The 15,106-nt window shown below is 10.1% G+C and overlaps 1 protein-coding gene across 4 annotated transcripts in view; it reads right to left on the minus strand.

Annotated features, from left to right (window-relative positions):
- Ih (hyperpolarization activated cyclic nucleotide gated potassium channel Ih) overlaps positions 1-4,135 on the minus strand; it is a 72,607-nt gene extending 68,472 nt beyond the window's left edge. Inside the window, exons 1-3 of one of the 4 annotated variants that reach the window (XM_073954877.1) lie at positions 3,972-4,135; positions 3,745-3,881; positions 3,551-3,703 (exon numbers count right to left, since the gene is read on the minus strand). In XM_073954877.1, the coding sequence (XP_073810978.1) occupies positions 3,551-3,703; positions 3,745-3,881; positions 3,972-4,116 (435 nt within the window). In that variant the 5' untranslated portion in view covers positions 4,117-4,135. The remainder of the gene's footprint in view (positions 1-3,550; positions 3,704-3,744; positions 3,882-3,971) is intronic. The other 3 variants (XM_073954878.1, XM_073954876.1, XM_073954875.1) reach the window with 3 other exon arrangements.
- Between the last annotated feature and the right edge of the window lie 10,971 nt (positions 4,136-15,106).

Raw genomic sequence — 15,106 nt, forward strand, 5'->3', positions numbered from 1 at the left:
GGCGGTGCACGCAGAATCGGCAGGCCTAAGCTTCGATGGAGCACACAAGTGGATGAAGAAATGGAAAGGCGCGGTATTCCAAAAAGTCAAGCGAAAAACAGAGAGGAATGGAGATCTTTTCTTAGTTCGGTCTATGGAACAAATGTTCTGTAATGGGCCAACTAAGAAAGAAGAAGAGTCTTAGGATGGTTTTTTTTCTATAGAAAAAATTTCCTCAGGTCCCAGAGGACAGTTTTTTCTATAAAAAATTTTTCTCAAGTACTTAAGGACAGTTTTTCTATAGGAAAAAAATTCCTCAGGTCTCTGAGGATGGTTTTTTTATAGAAAAAAATTCCTCAGGTCCCTGAGGAGGTTTTTTTTAAAAAAATTTCCTCAGGTCCCTGAGGATGGTTTTTTTCTATAGAAGCAATTTCCTCAGTTCCCAGAGGATGTTCTTTTCTTTAGAAATAATTTCCTGATTTTTCTGAGGACAATATTTTCTATAAAAAATGTCCTCATTTTCCTAACGTCGGGTTTTTTTCTGTAGAAAAATTTCCTCTGGTCCCTGAGGTCGGGTTTTATCTGTAGAAAAAATTTCCTCAGGTCCCTGAGGTCGGGTTTTTTCTATAGAAAAAACTTCCTCAGGTCCTTAAGGATGTTTTTTTTTATCAAAAATTCCTCAGTCCTTTCAGAATTTCTATAGAAAATGTTTCCTCAGTTCCCTAAGGATGTTTTTTCAATAAAAAATTTCCTCAGTTACCCGAGGACGATTTTTTCTATAGGAAAAATTTCGCTCAGGCGTGGTTTTTTCATTGAAAAAATTTCCTCAGGTAGCTGAGGACAGTTTTTTATATAGTAAAAATTTTCTCAGGTCCGTGAGGACAGTTTTTTACGTAGAAAAATTTCCTCAGAACCGTAGGACAGATTTTTCTATAGACAAAATTTTCCCAGTTCCTGATGACAGTTTTTTTTTTCTATAGAAAAAATTCCTTAGGTACTTAAGGACAGTGTTTTCTGTAGAAAAAAAATTCTTAGACCAGAACAGACCCGCCCAGAGGATGTTTTTTTTTTCTTTAGAAAAAAATCTTCATATGGTTGAGGACGGGTTTTCTACAGAAAAAATTTCGCTCAGGCCTGTCCTCAGGATGGTTTTTTCTATAGAAATAATTTTCTCAGTTGCCTGAGAATGGGTTTTCTATAGAAAAAATTCCTTCAGATCACATTCTGCAGAAATCACAATTGTGGCACCCAGTCTGATAAATTATATAACCTCAGAGCACCTTCCTACCGTTAACAGGTCCCCCGACTTCACAAACTCTGGTCGCCGTATTTTTCTAAGTCATGGGAAAGCTGATTGGTAAGGGTTCAGAGAATTTACCAATCAGGGCTTCAGATATCTGCTCATTCTCTCAGATACAGGTTTGAGTGAATTTAGGGTAGCGGTTAAATTACTCTCGGATCTGGGAAAGAAGGGTGATAAAACTACTGTTACCTTTAACGGAGTGACAGATCCGAAGATATGTGTGTGTTAGTTTAACTGGTAGTTTCTTTGGCACTCCGAGAGAGACAGGGCGTAGAGGAGTATGCTACGCTGTATAAGAGCCTTCGTTGACCTACGATGAGCGGTGCAAGACGAAATCATCCAAATTGTTGGTCGAATTCTCGAATTTCGTTATGTATCCGGAAGCACTGAAAGATGTCAGAGTGGTAACGTCGCTGAAGCCTGGCAAGGATGCCAGCAGATATTAGAGTTGGGTCATCTAGTTCCTAGTTCCTGGTACTAGTTCCAAAGCGTATGGGTAACATCATTAAATATAACGTGTGATAGTAAGTATACGCATTTTGTTCAAAGAAAAAAGGTGGGCCATTGGAACTGCGAAGTGAACGAGATAGTTCCATATAGTTCCTTTGGCACAACTCTAGCAGATATGAATAGAACAGATCAAATTCCCTTCTGTCGCTAGCGATGATTCTAGCGGCTCTTCTCCTCCCCAAGATGAAAAGCAGTTTTAGAGCTGCCTAACATCACAACAGTATAACTCGTTATATCAGCAAACCCGTTGGGTCAAACTCGGAGTTTCCCCGGAACTGTTTAAGCTCTACTTTTAGAAATTCCATATCCTCCAGACGACATAGAGAACGTAATGTATGCGGATGATTGTATAGCCTTCGCGTTGGGTTCTATGGATGACGGAGGTCAATAGGATAAATATCTAGGTATCTGACTTAGTACAGTTTTTCCATCTGAGGAATATAAAAATATCCGCCGCTTAATCTACTGCCACGCTGTTCACCACTTCGACGGCTAAAATGAGGACTCCCATGAACATTTTTGCATATGGTGTCCAGATTGTGATCACCAACTACCCCAAGACATTTGGATGTAATGTTCGACATTATGTTTAAGGTCGAAGGCAGGCATCACTTGTAATGCTGACAAAGAAACCTTGTATAGTGCTAGTGCCGGTATCTGGTAAGCTATGTGGCGCCAGTGTGGTATGCAAATTTAAGGGCTACGCAGTGGAAGGATATTCAAATCTGCCAAAATGCCATACTGAGACCTGTCACGGAATGCCTTCCAGTGGACCATGAGGAGTCGAAGATTTTACCGGTACCCCAGTACAACAAAATGTTGTCAGTATCTGCTTGGGTCTTATCACCCATGCCACAATCTAGTGTATATGCTTCCCCCACTCAAGCACGTCAGGAGAGATCTCTATAATCTAGAGTAAGAGGTCCACAGATATGAACGGGAACTTCTAGATCAAGGAGCTAATCAAAGAGGCCTGGATATCACATTGATGCAGCTGCGTAGGCAGCTTCTTGTTTTTTTATAGAGAAGAACCAAAACTATGTGTTTATAGATATATTATCACAATGTTACTTCGAGAGATGTCTCCCTTGTCCCTTTGGGGATGATGTGGGAATATATGTATGTATGTAATAATATTCGTGGTAACAATTTATTTTTCATTCGACTGTAACTGCATTCGACTGCATTTTTCAAAGGACCATTGATCCAAGAAAGGGTTATAGGAAAAGAACTCAAAAACACACCAAAGAAAAGAATGCAAACTAAAGGGGGAAAATTTCTCATCATCATCAACATTGTCGTCAACTTTTTGTTATAATTAACATCATCATCATAATAATAATTATGATGTTCATCATAATAATCATCCTAATTTTAATATTTATCTTTGAATATGCATTATTATTTTTTTTTAATAAATATAACACCCATAAAAAAGAATATGAAGATAAGAATTCAGACATAATTTTTTTAGAATAACACTTAATCGTAATGAATGGATTAATTAATTAATAATTAGAAGGAGGAAGAAGAGGACATTAATTAATTTAACGAAATGGGGGGTAGTTCAAAACGTAGTTATTTAAATAATGAGTAGATTATTTTTTTACCAAATAAATACTAATAGTTTATATTGAATATATAATTATTACTTATTGTTAACATTAATAATATAAATAATAGTTAAGAAGAAAAAAATAGAAGTAAGTAGAGGAAGAAAAAGTGGTGCACAAGCTAACTCAGTTTTTTAATACTTACATACACCTCCTCCCATTGTGATACGTAACGCACCAAACGCGACAAACGTAACAATCTCACCAATGATAATAGTTTAGCTAAGCGTAATATTCGTAGGGCACGACCGGCATGTAAAATTTGAAATGAATCGGAGAAGTCCTGCAATTTCATAATCTGAATTAAAGACATGCGATCTGTTTTATCAACCTACATACCTGATTAAAAATCAAAAAGATATAGTCGAGCGGTATCGATGATATTAAATCAAGAAAAAACCATGTCCTTAAATAATGTTTGGCTATAAGCTTGGGATCCAATATAACCTGTTCAGCGTTGTCTTGTTGCATAATTCCTAGAGTGGAGAATTAAATGTTTTAAGACACAATATATAAAATACCCACATGATGACCCTGGAAAATAGACTCCGTTGTCGATTAATTACCTGTTCTAAAATTGACTACAATATCTATTAAAAAAATAGTATCACTTAGGCAGTTAAAGGCAATCCATCTTGTGCTTAGATCATCGTTGAAGAATGATATTGCGACTGGCAGGATAATAAGATTTGCTACTAATAATAAAAGCATACAAAGGTCCCAATAAAACCTAGAAAAAATAAAATTGAAAAAAAATATTATAAATTTATTATAATAATAGTGATAATAATACTTATAATAATTTTATGTTTTAATTTTATATTTTATATTTTATATTTTATATTTTATATTTTATATTTTATATTTTATATTTTATATTTTATATTTTATATTTTATATTTTATATTTTATATTTTATATTTTATATTTTATATTTTATATTTTATATTTTATATTTTATATTTTATATTTTATATTTTATATTTTATATTTTATATTTTATATTTTATATTTTATATTTTATATTTTATATTTTATATTTTATATTTTATATTTTATATTTTATATTTTATATTTTATATTTTATATTTTATATTTTATATTTTATATTTTATATTTTATATTTTATATTTTATATTTTATATTTTATATTTTATATTTTATATTTTATATTTTATATTTTATATTTTATATTTTATATTTTATATTTTATATTTTATATTTTATATTTTATATTTTATATTTTATATTTTATATTTTATATTTTATATTTTATATTTTATATTTTATATTTTATATTTTATATTTTATATTTTATATTTTATATTTTATATTTTATATTTTATATTTTATATTTTATATTTTATATTTTATATTTTATATTTTATATTTTATATTTTATATTTTATATTTTATATTTTATATTTTATATTTTATATTTTATATTTTATATTTTATATTTTATATTTTATATTTTATATTTTATATTTTATATTTTATATTTTATATTTTATATTTAATATTTTATATTTTATATTTTATATTTTATATTTTATATTTTATATTTTATATTTTTTATTTTATATTTTATATTTTATATTTTATATTTTATATTTTATATTTTATATTTTATATTATATATTTTATATTTTATATTTTATATTTTATATTTTATATTTTATATTTTATATTTTATATTTTATATTTTATATTTTATATTTTATATTTTATATTTTATATTTTATTAATTTTATATTTTATATTTTATATTTTATATTTTATATTTTATATTTTATATTTTATATTTTATATTTTATATTTTATATTTATTTTATATTTATATTTTATATTTTATATTTTATATTTTATATTTTATATTTTATATTTTATATTTTATATTTTATATTTTATATTTTATATTTTATATTTTATATTTTATATTTTATATTTTATATTTTATATTTTATATTTTATATTTTATATTTTATATTTTATATTTTATATTTTATATTTTATATTTTATATTTTATATTTTATATTTTTATATTTTATATTTTATATTTTATATTTTATATTTTATATTTATATTTATATTTTATATTTTATATTTTATATTTTATATTTTATATTTTATATTTTATATTTTATATTTTATATTTTATATTTTATATTTTATATTTTATATTTTATATTTTATATTTTATATTTTATATTTTATATTTTATATTTTATATTTTATATTTATATTTTATATTTTATATTTTATATTTTATATTTTATATTTTATATTTTATATTTTATATTTTATATTTTATATTTTATATTTTATATTTTATATTTTATATTTTATATTTTATATTTTATATTTTATATTTTATATTTTATATTTTATATTTTATATTTTATATTTTATATTTTATATTTTATATTTTATATTTTATATTTTATATTTTATATTTTATATTTTATATTTTATATTTTATATTTTATATTTTATATTTATATTTTATATTTTATATTTTATATTTTATATTTTATATTTTATATTTTATATTTTATATTTTATATTTTATATTTTATATTTTATATTTTATATTTTATATTTTATATTTTATATTTTATATTTTATATTTTTATATTTTATATTTTATATTTTATATTTTATATTTTATATTTTATATTTTATATTTTATATTTTATATTTTATATTTTATATTTTATATTTTATATTTTATATTTTATATTTTATATTTTATATTTTATATTTTATATTTTATATTTTATATTTTATATTTTATATTTTATATTTTATATTTTATATTTTATATTTTATATTTTATATTTATATTTTATATTTTATATTTTATATTTTATATTTTATATTTTATATTTTATATTTTATATTTTATATTTTATATTTTATATTTTATATTTTATATTTTATATTTTATATTTTATATTTTATATTTTATATTTTATATTTTATATTTTATATTTTATATTTTATATTTTATATTTTATATTTTATATTTTATATTTTATATTTTATATTTTATATTTTATATTTTATATTTTATATTTTATATTTTATATTTTATATTTTATATTTTATATTTTATATTTTATATTTTATATTTTATATTTTATATTTTATATTTTATATTTTATATTTTATATTTTTATTTTATATTTTATATTTTATATTTTATATTTTATATTTTATATTTTATATTTTATATTTTATATTTTATATTTTATATTTTATATTTTATATTTTATATTTTATATTTTATATTTTATATTTTATATTTTATATTTTATATTTTATATTTTATATTTTATATTTTATATTTATATTTATATTTTATATTTTATATTTTATATTTTATATTTTATATTTTATATTTTATATTTTATATTTTATATTTTATATTTTATATTTTATATTTTATATTTATATTTTATATTTTATATTTTATATTTTATATTTTATATTTTATATTTTATATTTTATATTTTATATTTTATATTTTATATTTTATATTTTATATTTTATATTTTATATTTTATATTTTATATTTTATATTTTATATTTTATATTTTATATTTTATATTTTATATTTTATATTTTATATTTTTATTTATATTTTATATTTTATATTTTATATTTTATATTTTATATTTTATATTTTATATTTTATATTTTATATTTTATATTTTTATATTTTATATTTTATATTTTATATTTTATATTTTATATTTTATATTTTATATTTTATATTTTATATTTTATATTTTATATTTTATATTTTATATTTTTATATTTATATTTTATATTTATATTTTATATTTTATATTTTATATTTTATATTTTATATTTTATATTTTATATTTTATATTTTATATTTTATATTTTATATTTTATATTTTATATTTTATATTTTATATTTTATATTTTATATTTTATATTTTATATTTTATATTTTATATTTTATATTTTATATTTTATATTTTATATTTTATATTTTATATTTTATATTTTATATTTTATATTTTATATTTTATATTTTATATTTTATATTTTATATTTTATATTTTATATTTATATTTTATATTTTATATTTTATATTTTATATTTTATATTTTATATTTTATATTTTATATTTTATATTTTATATTTTATATTTTATATTTTATATTTTATATTTTATATTTTATATTTTATATTTTATATTTTATATTTTATATTTTATATTTTATATTTTATATTTTATATTTTATATTTTATATTTTATATTTTATATTTTATATTTTATATTTTATATTTTATATTTTATATTTTATATTTTATATTTTATATTTTATATTTTATATTTTATATTTTATATTTTATATTTTATATTTTATATTTTATATTTTATATTTTATATTTTATATTTTATATTTTATATTTTATATTTTATATTTTATATTTTATATTTTATATTTTATATTTTATATTTTATATTTTATATTTTATATTTTATATTTTATATTTTATATTATATTTTATATTTTATATTTTATATTTTATATTTTATATTTTATATTTTATATTTTATATTTTATATTTTATATTTTATATTTATATTTTATATTTTATATTTTATATTTTATATTTATATTTTATATTTTATATTTTATATTTTATATTTTATATTTTTATTTTATATTTTATATTTTATATTTTATATTTTATATTTTATATTTTATATTTTATATTTTATATTTTATATTTTATATTTTATATTTTATATTTTATATTTATATTTTATATTTTATATTTTATATTTTATATTTTATATTTATATTTTATATTTTATATTTTTATATTTTATATTTTATATTTTATATTTTATATTTTATATTTTATATTTTATATTTTATATTTTATATTTTATATTTATATTTATATTTTATATTTTATATTTTATATTTTATATTTTATATTTTATATTTATATTTTATATTTTATATTTTATATTTTATATTTTATATTTTATATTTTATATTTTATATTTTATATTTTATATTTTATATTTTATATTTTATATTTTATATTTTTATATTTTATATTTTATATTTTATATTTTATATTTTATATTTTATATTTTATATTTTATATTTTATATTTTATATTTTATATTTTATATTTTATATTTTATATTTTATATTTTATATTTTATATTTTATATTTTATATTTTATATTTTATATTTTATATTTTATATTTTATATTTTATATTTTATATTTTATATTTTATATTTTATATTTTATATTTTATATTTATATTTTATATTTTATATTTTATATTTTATATTTTATATTTTATATTTTATATTTTATATTTTATATTTTATATTTTATATTTTATATTTTATATTTTATATTTTATATTTATATTTTATATTTTATATTTTATATTTTATATTTTATATTTTATATTTTATATTTTATATTTTATATTTTATATTTTATATTTTATATTTTATATTTTATATTTTATATTTTATATTTTATATTTTATATTTTATATTTTATATTTTATATTTTATATTTTATATTTTATATTTTATATTTTATATTTTATATTTTATATTTTATATTTTATATTTTATATTTTATATTTTATATTTTATATTTTATATTTTATATTTTATATTTTATATTTTATATTTATATTTTATATTTTATATTTTATATTTTATATTTTATATTTTATATTTTATATTTTATATTTTATATTTTATATTTTTATATTTTATATTTTATATTTTATATTTTATATTTTATATTTTATATTTTATATTTTATATTTTATATTTTATATTTTATATTTTATATTTTATATTTTATATTTTATATTTTATATTTTATATTTTATATTTTATATTTTATATTTTATATTTTATATTTTATATTTTATATTTTATATTTTATATTTTATATTTTATATTTTATATTTTATATTTTATATTTTATATTTTATATTTTATATTTTATATTTTATATTTTATATTTTATATTTATTTTATATTTTATATTTTATATTTTATATTTTATATTTTATATTTTATATTTTATATTTTATATTTTATATTTTATATTTTATATTTTATATTTTATATTTTATATTTTATATTTTATATTTTATATTTTATATTTTATATTTTATATTTTATATTTTATATTTTATATTTTATATTTTATATTTTATATTTTATATTTTATATTTTATATTTTATATTTTATATTTTATATTTTATATTTTATATTTTATATTTTATATTTTATATTTTATATTTTATATTTTATATTTTATATTTTATATTTTATATTTTATATTTTATATTTTATATTTTATATTTTATATTTTATATTTTATATTTTATATTTTATATTTTATATTTTATATTTTATATTTTATATTTTATATTTTATATTTTATATTTTATATTTTATATTTTATATTTTATATTTTATATTTTATATTTTATATTTTATATTTTATATTTTATATTTTATATTTTATATTTTTATTATTTTATATTTTATATTTTATATTTTATATTTTATATTTTATATTTTATATTTTATATTTTATATTTTATATTTTATATTTTATATTTTATATTTTATATTTTATATTTTATATTTTATATTTATATTTTATATTTTATATTTTATATTTTATATTTTATATTTTATATTTTATATTTTATATTTTATATTTTATATTTTATATTTTATATTTTATATTTTATATTTTATATTTTATATTTTATATTTTATATTTTATATTTTATATTTTATATTTTATATTTTATATTTTATATTTTATATTTTATATTTTATATTTTATATTTTATATTTTATATTTTATATTTTATATTTTATATTTTATATTTATATTTTATATTTTATATTTTATATTTTATATTTTATATTTTATATTTTATATTTTATATTTTATATTTTATATTTTATATTTTATATTTTATATTTTATATTTTATATTTTATATTTTATATTTTATATTTTATATTTTATATTTATATTTTATATTTTATATTTTATATTTTATATTTTATATTTTATATTTTATATTTTATATTTTATATTTTATATTTTATATTTTATATTTTATATTTTATATTTTATATTTTATATTTTATATTTTATATTTTATATTTTATATTTTATATTTTATATTTTATTTTTATATTTTATATTTTATATTTTATATTTTATATTTTATATTTTATATTTTATATTTTATATTTTATATTTTATATTTTATATTTTTATATTTTATATTTTATATTTTATATTTTATATTTTATATTTTATATTTTATATTTTATATTTTATATTTTATATTTTATATTTTATATTTTATATTTTATATTTTATATTTTATATTTTATATTTTATATTTTATATTTTATATTTTATATTTTATATTTTATATTTTATATTTTATATTTATATTTTATATTTTATATTTTTATATTTTATATTTTATATTTTATATTTTATATTTTATATTTTATATTTTATATTTTATATTTTATATTTTATATTTTATATTTTATATTTTATATTTTATATTTTATATTTTATATTTTATATTTTATATTTTATATTTTATATTTTATATTTTATATTTTATATTTTATATTTTATATTTTATATTTTATATTTTATATTTTATATTTTATATTTTATATTTTATATTTTATATTTTATATTTTATATTTTATATTTTATATTTTATATTTTATATTTTATATTTTATATTTTATATTTTATATTTTATATTTTATATTTTATATTTTATATTTTATATTTTATATTTTATATTTTATATTTTATATTTTATATTTTATATTTTATATTTTATATTTTATATTTTATATTTTATATTTTATATTTTATATTTTATATTTTATATTTTATATTTTATATTTTATATTTATATTTTATATTTTATATTTTATATTTTATATTTTATATTTTATATTTTATATTTTATATTTTATATTTTATATTTTATATTTTATATTTTATATTTTTATATTTTATATTTTATATTTTATATTTTATATTTTATATTTTATATTTTATATTTTATATTTTATATTTTATATTTTATATTTTATATTTTATATTTTATATTTTTATATTTTATATTTTATATTTTATATTTTATATTTTATATTTTATATTTTATATTTTATATTTTATATTTTATATTTTATATTTTATATTTTATATTTTATATTTTATATTTTATATTTTATATTTTATATTTTATATTTTATATTTTATATTTTATATTTTATATTTTATATTTTATATTTTATATTTTATATTTTATATTTTATATTTATATTTTATATTTTATATTTTATATTTTATATTTATATTTTATATTTTATATTTTATATTTTATATTTTATATTTTATATTTTATATTTTATATTTTATATTTTATATTTTATATTTTATATTTTATATTTTATATTTTATATTTTATATTTTATATTTTATATTTTATATTTTATATTTTATATTTTATATTTTATATTTTATATTTTATATTTTATATTTTATATTTTATATTTTATATTTTATATTTTATATTTTATATTTTATATTTTATATTTTATATTTTATATTTTATATTTTATATTTTATATTTTATATTTTATATTTTATATTTTATATTTTATATTTTATATTTTATATTTTATATTTTATATTTTATATTTTATATTTTATATTTTATATTTTATATTTTATATTTTATATTTTATATTTTATATTTTATATTTTATATTTTATATTTTATATTTTATATTTTATATTTTATATTTTATATTTTATATTTTATATTTTATATTTTATATTTTATATTTTATATTTTTATATTTTAATATTTTATATTTTATATTTTATATTTTATATTTTATATTTTATATTTTATATTTTATATTTTATATTTTATATTTTATATTTTATATTTTATATTTTATATTTTATATTTTATATTTTATATTTTATATTTTATATTTTATATTTTATATTTTATATTTTATATTTTATATTTTATATTTTATATTTTATATTTTATATTTTATATTTTATATTTTATATTTTATATTTTATATTTTATATTTTATATTTTATATTTTATATTTTATATTTTATATTTTATATTTTATATTTTATATTTTATATTTTATATTTTATATTTTATATTTTATATTTTATATTTTATATTTTATATTTTATATTTTATATTTTATATTTTATATTTTATATTTTATATTTTATATTTTATATTTTATATTTTATATTTTATATTTTATATTTTATATTTTATATTTTATATTTTATATTTTATATTTTATATTTTATATTTTATATTTTATATTTTATATTTTATATTTTATATTTTATATTTTATATTTTATATTTTATATTTTATATTTTATATTTTATATTTTATATTTTATATTTTATATTTTATATTTTATATTTTATATTTTATATTTTATATTTTATATTTTATATTTTATATTTTATATTTTATATTTTATATTTTATATTTTATATTTTATATTTTATATTTTATATTTTATATTTTATATTTTATATTTTATATTTTATATTTTATATTTTATATTTTATATTTTATATTTTATATTTTATATTTTATATTTTATATTTTATATTTTATATTTTATATTTTATATTTTATATTTTATATTTTATATTTTATATTTTATATTTTATATTTTATATTTTATATTTTATATTTTATATTTATATTTTATATTTTATATTTTATATTTTATATTTTATATTTTATATTTTATATTTTATATTTTATATTTTATATTTTATATTTTATATTTTATATTTTATATTTTATATTTTATATTTTATATTTTATATTTTATATTTTATATTTTATATTTTATATTTTATATTTTATATTTTATATTTTATATTTTATATTTTATATTTTATATTTTATATTTTATATTTTATATTTTATATTTTATATTTTATATTTTATATTTTATATTTTATATTTTATATTTTATATTTTATATTTTATATTTTATATTTTATATTTTATATTTTATATTTTATATTTTATATTTTATATTTTATATTTTATATTTTATATTTTATATTTTATATTTTATATTTTATATTTTATATTTTATATTTTATATTTTATATTTTATATTTTATATTTTATATTTTATATTTTATATTTTATATTTTATATTTTATATTTTATATTTTATATTTTATATTTTATATTTTATATTTTATATTTTATATTTTATATTTTATATTTTATATTTTATATTTTATATTTTATATTTTATATTTTATATTTTATATTTTATATTTTATATTTTATATTTTATATTTTATATTTTATATTTTATATTTTATATTTTATATTTTATATTTTATATTTTATATTTTATATTTTATATTTTATATTTTATATTTTATATTTTATATTTTATATTTTATATTTTATATTTTATATTTTATATTTTATATTTTATATTTTATATTTTATATTTTATATTTTATATTTTATATTTTATATTTTATATTTTATATTTTATATTTTATATTTTATATTTTATATTTTATATTTTATATTTTATATTTTATATTTTATATTTTATATTTTATATTTTATATTTTATATTTTATATTTTATATTTTATATTTTATATATTTTATATTTTATATTTTATATTTTATATTATATTTTATATTTTATATTTTATATTTTATATTTTATATTTTATATTTTATATTTTATATTTATATTTTATATTTTATATTTATATTTTATATTTTATATATTTTATATTTTATATTTTATATTTTATATTTTATATTTTATATTTTATATTTTATATTTTATATTTTTATATTTTATATTTTATATTTTATATTTATATTTTATATTTTATATTTTATATTTTATATTTTATATTTTATATTTTATATTTTATATTTTATATTTTATATTTTATATTTTATATTTTATATTTTATATTTTATATTTTATATTTTATATTTTATATTTTATATTTTATATTTTATATTTTATATTTTATATTTTATATTTTATATTTTTATATTTTATATTTTATATTTTATATTTTATATTTTATATTTTATATTTTATATTTTATATTTTATATTTTATATTTTATATTTTATATTTTATATTTTATATTTTATATTTTATATTTTATATTTTATATTTTATATTTTATATTTTATATTTTATATTTTATATTTTATATTTTATTTTATATTTTATATTTTATATTTATATTTTATATTTTATATTTTATATTTTATATTTTATATTTTATATTTTATATTTTTATATTTTATATTTTATATTATTTTATATTTTATATTTTATATTTTATATTTATATTTTATATTTTATTTTATTATTTTATATTTATATTTTATATTTTATATTTTATATTTTATATTTTATATTTTATATTTTATATTTTATATTTTATATTTTATTTTTTATATTTTATATTTATATTTTATATTTTATATTTTATATTTTATATTTTATATTTTATAT

The sequence above is a fragment of the Musca autumnalis genome, unplaced genomic scaffold (genome assembly GCF_047663935.1).
Source record: "Musca autumnalis isolate F117 unplaced genomic scaffold, ASM4766393v1 scaffold_5, whole genome shotgun sequence".
NCBI classification, from domain to species: domain Eukaryota; kingdom Metazoa; phylum Arthropoda; class Insecta; order Diptera; family Muscidae; genus Musca; species Musca autumnalis.